Source organism: Saccopteryx leptura, chromosome X, assembly GCF_036850995.1.
Source record: "Saccopteryx leptura isolate mSacLep1 chromosome X, mSacLep1_pri_phased_curated, whole genome shotgun sequence".
Lineage (NCBI taxonomy): Eukaryota > Metazoa > Chordata > Mammalia > Chiroptera > Emballonuridae > Saccopteryx > Saccopteryx leptura.
This window is the reverse complement of record NC_089516.1, coordinates 72,585,724-72,592,936: the sequence shown is the minus strand read 5'-3', so window position 1 is coordinate 72,592,936 and position 7,213 is coordinate 72,585,724. Positions and strand designations below refer to the sequence as shown.

General features: G+C 48.1%; 1 protein-coding gene across 6 annotated transcripts in view; it reads left to right on the top strand.

Annotated features, from left to right (window-relative positions):
- The first annotated feature begins 2,689 nt into the window (after positions 1 to 2,689).
- Positions 2,690 to 7,213, top strand: part of ATRX (ATRX chromatin remodeler) — a 218,938-nt gene continuing 214,414 nt past the window's right edge. For 4 of the 6 annotated variants that reach the window (XM_066357918.1, XM_066357920.1, XM_066357922.1 and 1 more), the window contains exon 1: positions 2,690 to 2,949. In XM_066357918.1, the coding sequence (XP_066214015.1) occupies positions 2,930 to 2,949 (20 nt within the window). In that variant the 5' untranslated portion in view covers positions 2,690 to 2,929. Of the gene's footprint in view, positions 2,950 to 3,276; positions 3,388 to 7,213 lie in introns of those variants that run through there. The other 2 variants (XM_066357919.1, XM_066357917.1) reach the window with 1 other exon arrangement.

Genomic DNA, 7,213 nt, shown 5'->3' with positions numbered 1-7,213 from the left:
AGAAAAATAAAACTTCTGTGAATTGTATATTTAAGTGATATTTTAATGCATGGAAGACAAGAAGAAAATCAGTATACGAGACACAGAAGGCTGGTTTCTACAGTTGGCAATGGTACCTGAATATTTGAAAGATGACTTGAAATGTGTACAAGGTTCTCCGATTAACAAGTTGCCTGAGCCTATCAGATTATCAAAGTATTCCATTCAAAAAAGGCTCATCACTTGTTATTTCAGTAGAAAGCAGCAACCCTGTCACCTAAACACAAAAGGGGTTCTTATAGGGCTGTCTGGATAGCTCAGTTGGTTAGAGCATTACTGCAAAGCACAGAGGTGCCAGTTCAATCCCTAGTCAGGGCACATACAAGAACAGTTTGATGTTCTGGTCTCTCCTCCCTCCTCTCTTATTCTCTCTCCCCTTCCTCTGTATCTAAAGTCAATATTTTAAAAATGGAGTTTGTGCAAATTTCAAGAGAAGTAAACAGAGTGAACTAAAACATATATGGCAAAATACACTTGGAAAAATACTGGAACAATTCAATTTTATAGTACTGACTTGTGACTTGCAGAGATTACCAATGGAAAATTAAATTATAAAACATAAAAGTAGAGATTATCCAACCATATTTCTCTAATGAGGAAACAGACCTGGACTGGTTGGTTTGTAAGCTAAACATCACATTAGATCCGGGAAATCGTGTGTGTGTGTGTGTGTGTGTGTGTGTTCCAAGCCGCAGTTTAGAGGTTATTTAATATTGAAAGAACTGTATGCAGATCTCAAGTTGGTATTATGTCACTTTTATGTACATATATATGTGTGTGTGTACATATGGCATGCTGGAAATTATATATAAAACATCTAGGAAAGGTGGCACGCTGAATATTATACATAAAACAGCTAGGTAAGCAAAGCACTTGATGAGATCCCTGGCCGGGTTCTCAATAGGTTAGAGCATTCTCCCAGTAGGCCAAGGTTGCGGTTGATCCCAGTCAGGGCACATACAACAAGCAACCAACGATCGCATAAATAAGTGGAACAAGAAATTGATGTTTCTCTCTCTCACTCTCTCTTTCTTCAAAAATCAATAAATAGAACATTTAAAAAATGTTCCAAGGAAAAATTAAAAAAAATGTTCCATTTATTGATCTTTGAGAGAGTGTAATGCCAGTGACAGAGACCAGGCATTGGATTAGGGCAGATAGAGGAACCAGGAAGCGGAGCGGGAAAGCCCTGGGGCATCCCCGTTTAATAGAGTCTCCCAACCTGTAGGAGCAAACCCGCAGGGAAAACTGCTTCTCAGGCAAATGAATAGCAAAAATGGCCCCTCACAGGGGCGGATAAGCACTCCCCAGTCCACCCCAGGTAAGCACTAGTAGAGTACAGAGACTATCCACACTGGCGCGCTGCCACGTGCTCACGCACTAATCAGGGAAAGTACTAGTGAGCAAGCCTAACACAGCTGTTTCCCCAGCAGAGACGGGATGGAACGGGAGAGACAGGAACATCACTGTGTTCTCGTCTGTGCCCTGACCAGGGATTGAACCCGCAACCTCCCTGCTTCCGGAGGATGCTGTAACCCAGTGGTCCCCAACCTTTTTTGGGCCACAGACCGGTTTAATGTCAGAAAATATTTTCAAGGATCAACCTTCAGGGTGGGACAGATAAATGCACAAAATAAAATTCTGCGACTGGTGTAAAAACTGTGGTATTTTAAAATATAATTGTCGAACTTACGAGACAAGCGTCAAGAGTGAGTCTTAGACAGATGTAACAGAGGGAATCTGATCATTTTTAAAAAATAAAACATCGTTCAGACTTAAATGTAAATAAAACGGAAATAATGTAAGTTATTTATTCTTTTTCTGCGGACCGGTACTGGTACGTGGCCAGGGGGTTGGGGACCACTGCTCTAACCAACCGAGCTATCTGGCCAGGGCTCAATAAATACATTTAACAAGTAATAATAAAAAAGCATTTGATGATAATCTGGAACATCGAAAAAAAATATTTAGGATCAATGTACGGATCAGTGGTTAAGAGTGTAGGGTGCCCTGGCCAGATAGCACCGTTGGTTACAATGTTGGTTACAAGGTCGGGTACAGGTTGCCTAGAAGGTTGCAGGTTGAATCCCCAGTCAGGGAAGGTACAGTAAAAGATTGGTGTTTCTGCATCTCTCCTTTCCTTGAAATGAAGCAGCTGGTTTCGCTACACCTACTCTTTCTAAAATCAATAAAAAGAAAGAAAATAGAGTGCAGTGTCTGGTCAGATCTCCGCTCCACTCCTGTGGGATTTTGCGTCTTGGTTTCCTCACCTGGAAAATGTAGGTAACAAGCGTGTGTCTGCTTCAAAGGGTAAAAGGATTACATGAAATAATCCTGATAAAGCTTAGGCTGGCGCTGGGAAAATAGCAATTTCTCAGTAAGTGTAAGTTACTGTCACTATTTTGTCAATACGTTACGAATAGAGGATGCATCCAAAGGCGTTCTCAGAATCAAGTCAAAGGAGCTGTGAGCACTTGCAGGTCAATAGGACTAAATTGGAATCCCTCGGAAAAGGTGGAGAGGATCAAATGACTTAGACCGCCTTAGCAACAGGCCCCCAAAGAATGTGAATTTCCGCAGCCAATCGGAGCGCGCCCTGCAGCGGAGGCAGCCAATGGACGGCGGAAAGAGGAAGAGGGAGGACGCGCCAATTCTTCTGCCCGAGCCTCGGCCCAACAAAATGGCGGCAGCGGCGGCGTCGCTTTGTTTCCGCAGCTCCTGCAGCGGTGGCAGCGGCTGCGGCCTGTGAGCTGTCGGGGGGCGGGGGCACCCAGCGGCAGCAGCTCTCGTGACCACGGAGAGTCGGCGCGTTGCTGCCGTGACGGGGCGCCTGGGAGCGCGTCGCGGCGCTCGACGGTCGCCGGAGCCCACAGCGCTGTGAAGCGAAAACATGACTGCTGAGCCCATGAGGTAAAAGCCCGGCCGTCGCGCGGGTCCCCGCGGCCTGGGCCTGCATGCCTGCCCGTCCCGAGTCGGGGCCGGGTGGCCCGCGCCTGGGTGCTGTTGAAACGGGCGAGGCGCCGTGTTCCCTCCGGGGGAGAAGGGCCCCGGGTTCGGCGGCGGTGGGGGGGGCGCGGCCCGGCCTCCCCAATCATCCCCGGGCGCTCGGGGGCGGAGCGGGCGGCCCCCTCGGCCCGATCTCGGGGCCTAGAAAGTGCGTGGGGAAGAGCTAGTGGGAGGGGCCGGCGGGCGGGCAGCGGGGGAGGGGCGGGTAGCGCGAGGGTGTCAGATCTCGGGACGACCTGGTGGCATGGAGACTGGCGGAGGGCGAAGCGCCACCAGTCTTTCTGCAGAACCCCGAGGGCGAGCCATTTTTTCGGAGGGCGGTGAATGCTTGAGCCCTGCCAGGTATTTCCATTCCTTCTCCACTTCCTATGCCTAAGGGTATCCTTGGGCTTGCGCCTGGGCTGAGGGGATACGAACGTGGGGCTTGCTTGGAGGCCCCGCTCCACTCCTTTTTGCGAGTCCGGCTTTAACGGGTGGTAAGGCAGATCTCAAATGTTTCTCCACTTTCTGAGCAAATTTCGAGCAAAAGTAATTAGACCTTATTTTCGTTTATTTCCTGACGGATGGGGCCAAGCCTCGGTGGAAAGGAAGATATATTGCAAGGGAAGCCGTGCGTAGTAGGCCACCTCTTACAGATCACGCACACTTACTGGTAGAGGCTGTTTTTTTTTCTTGTGCTTCCGATTTGCCTCATGATAGTATCTAAAAGTCTCGGTTAATATTAAATGTGTACCACTTTTACACAGGTGGCTGGCTTGCTTTTCAGACAGTTGGACATTTGACTTTTCATCCCTTCTGAATCAAGTAATTTTTCTATTCTTGAGATGTGTTCTTGTTGCCTAGTGGTAAAATAAAGGAAATCACAAGGAGCATGGATCAGAATTGCATTCCTCGTTGGCAAAATGTGCCTTTGGGTAACGTTAAGATGGTAGATATTTATAGGGCTCTCGAGCTAGTATGTAGAATTTCGGTATGGGCCTGCAATATTTATGCCTGTTTTTTGCATTAACAAGCAGGAGATAGATGTGTTCCTTCCCTTGAGAAAACAAATACTCTTTAGTTCTTAAATTAGAGATACCTAGTTCTGTAAGGATTGTGGCCTCTGTTTCTGAATTTATGTTTATTGGCTTAAGTATGGTAAGCCTTTATATATGGGTTATTGGGCACATGGAGGTACCCAGTACAACTTGTTGGGTGGTTATTATCAGGTGCTCATGTACATCTACATGAAGTGTTTACTTAGAGTTAAATATGACCTTTACATTTTTTATGTCTCACAAACTGCATTTAAAACTATGGGGTTTTCTGATTTTGGATTTCTTCCCTTTCTTAGGGTGAACAAATTAACTATGTATAAACTTTCTGAATAGAGTTACTCATTTTATGTCAGGGTTAATTTTAAAACAATATTTTATTTATTTGAGAGAGAGAAAGAGAGAGAGAGAGAGAGAGAGAGAGAGAAAGGAGCAGAAAGCATCAACTTCCAAATGTGCCTTGACCAGGCAAGCCCAGGGTTTCGAACTGGTAATCTCAGCATTCAAGGTTGATTCTTTATCCACTGCGCCACCACAGGTTAGGTGCCAGGGTTAATTTTCCTTATAGGTCTTGAATTTTTTGTAGATCATGGTAATAAGAGAGGAATTATAACTAAAATTGAGGGATTTTTGAAATCTTTACCAGAATAATCTTGATTAATTCCCGAAACAAGAAACAACCTTATGAGTTGGTACCTGGTATCTCCCATTTTACAGGTGAGGAGACTGAGGCACTGAAGTTATACAGCTTGTAATTGATGGAGCTGGAATTGAACCCAGTCTTGACTTCTGAGCTTATGTTCTTGTGTGTGTGTGTGTGTGTGTGTGTGTGTGTGTGTGTGTGTGTGTATTTTTCTGAAGTTAGAAATGGGGAGGCAGAGAGACAGATTCCCGTATGCACCCAACTGGGATCCCCCTGGGTATGCCCACCAGGGGGCGATGCTCTGCCCATCTGGGGTGTTGCTTTGTTGGGGCCCGGAGCCATTCTAAGTGCCTGAGGCAGAGGCCATGGAGCTGTCCTCAGCCCCTGGGCCAACTTTGCATCAATGGAGCCTTGGCTGTGGGAGAGGAAGAAAGAGACAGAGAGGAAGGAGAGGGGGAAGGGTGGAGAAGCAGATGGGCACTTGTCCTGTGTGCCCTGACCAGGAATCAAACCCGGGGCTCCTGCATGCTGGGCCTATGCTCTACCGATGAGCCAACCAACAGGCCAGAGCCTGAGCTCATGTTTTTTTTTTTTTTTTTTTTTAAGAGACAGAGTCAGAGAGAGGGATAGACAGGGACAGAAAGACAGGAACAGAGAGATGAGAAGCATCAATCATTAGTTTTTCGTTGTGCATTGTGACACCTTGGTGGTTCATTGATTGCTTTCTCATATGTGCCTTGACCACGGGCCTTCAGCAGACTGAGTAACCCCTTGCTCGAGCCAGGGACCTTGGGTCCAAGCTGGTGGGCTTTGCTCAAACCGGATGAGTCCGCACTCAAGCTGGCGACCTCGGGGTCTCGAATCTGGGTCCTCCGCATCCTAGTCCGATGCTCTATCCACTGCGCCCACTGCCTGGTCAGGCTGAGCGTATGTTCTTTTTTTTTTTTTTTTTCCCTGTATTTTTCTGAAGCCGGAAACGGGGAGAGACAGTCAGGCCGACTCCCGCATGCGCCCGACCGGGATCCACCCGGCACGCCCACCAGGGGGCGTTGCTCTGTTGCGACTAGAGCCACTCTAGCGCCTGGGGCAGAGGCCTAGGAGCCATCCCCAGTGCCGGGGCCATCTTTGCTCCAGTGGAGCCTCAGCTGCGGGAGGGGAAGAGAGAGACAGAGAGGAAGGGGGGGGGTGGAGAAGCAGATGGGCGCTTCTCCTGTGTGCCCTGGCCGGGAATGCCACAGCTGCGGGAGGGGAAGAGAGAGACAGAGAGGAAGGGGGGGGTGGAGAAGCAGATGGGCGCTTCTCCTATGTGCCCTGGCCGGGAATCGAACCCGGGACTTCTGAACGCCAGGCCGACGCTCTACCACTGAGCCAACCGGCCAGGGCCTGAGCATATGTTCTTAACAACAGGCATTAATACCTCCTTGAGCTGCCACATCTAATATGATTATGACCATTTTGATTTAGCCCAAGTATTATAATGGAAGATCACATTAGTTGCTATTGTTATTTGTTGTAGCTTTGAGTTTATAGCTGCTTATAATATACTACTCACAAAAATTAGGGGATCATTTTCTCACTTCATAATCATTTTGAAATATCCCCTAATTTTTGTGAGCAGTATATTTTGCCTCTTACATCCAGATGAGATAGTGAGATAACTGAAACATTTAATTCCAGAAGTGTCTTTAAGCTATGTGAAAAACCCCTTGTAAACAACCACATATGTAAAGGTAGAGAATTAATGTTAAAAAATGTGATGCTGGCCCTGGCCGGTTGGCTCAGCGGTAGAGCGTCGGCCTGGCGTGCGGGGGACCCGGGTTCAATTTCCGGCCAGGGCACATAGGAGAAGCGCCCATTTGCTTCTCCACCCCCCACTCCTTCCTCTCTGTCTCTCTCTTCCCCTCCCGCAGCCAAGGCTCCATTGGAGCAAAGATGGCCCGGGCGCTGGGGATGGCTCCTTGGCCTCTGCCCCAGGCGCTAGAGTGGCTCTGGTCGCGGCCAAGCGATGCCCCGGAGGGGCAGAGCATCGCCCCCTGGTGGGCAGAGCGTGGCCCCTGGTGGGCAGAGCGAGGCCCCTGGTGGGCGTGCCGGGTGGATCCCGGTTGGGCGCATGCGGGAGTCTGTCTGACTGTCTCTCCCCGTTTCCAGCTTCAGAAAAACAAAAAAAAAACAAAAAAAAAATGTGATGCTGCCTGACCTGTGGTGGCGCAGTGGATAGAACGTCGATCTGGAAATGCTGAGGTTGCCGGTTCGAAACCCTGGGCTTGCCGAGTCAAGGCACATATGGGAGTTGATGCTTCCAGCTCCTCCACCCTTATCTCTCTCTGTCTCTCTTCTCTCTGTCTCTCCCTCTCCTCTCTAAAATAAATAAATGAAAAAAAAAATATATATATATTAAAAAAAATGTGATGCTCACTCTCTGTTCCTGTCTGTCCCTGTCTATCCATCTCTCTGACTCTCTCTCTGTCTCTGTTAAAAACAAAACAAACAA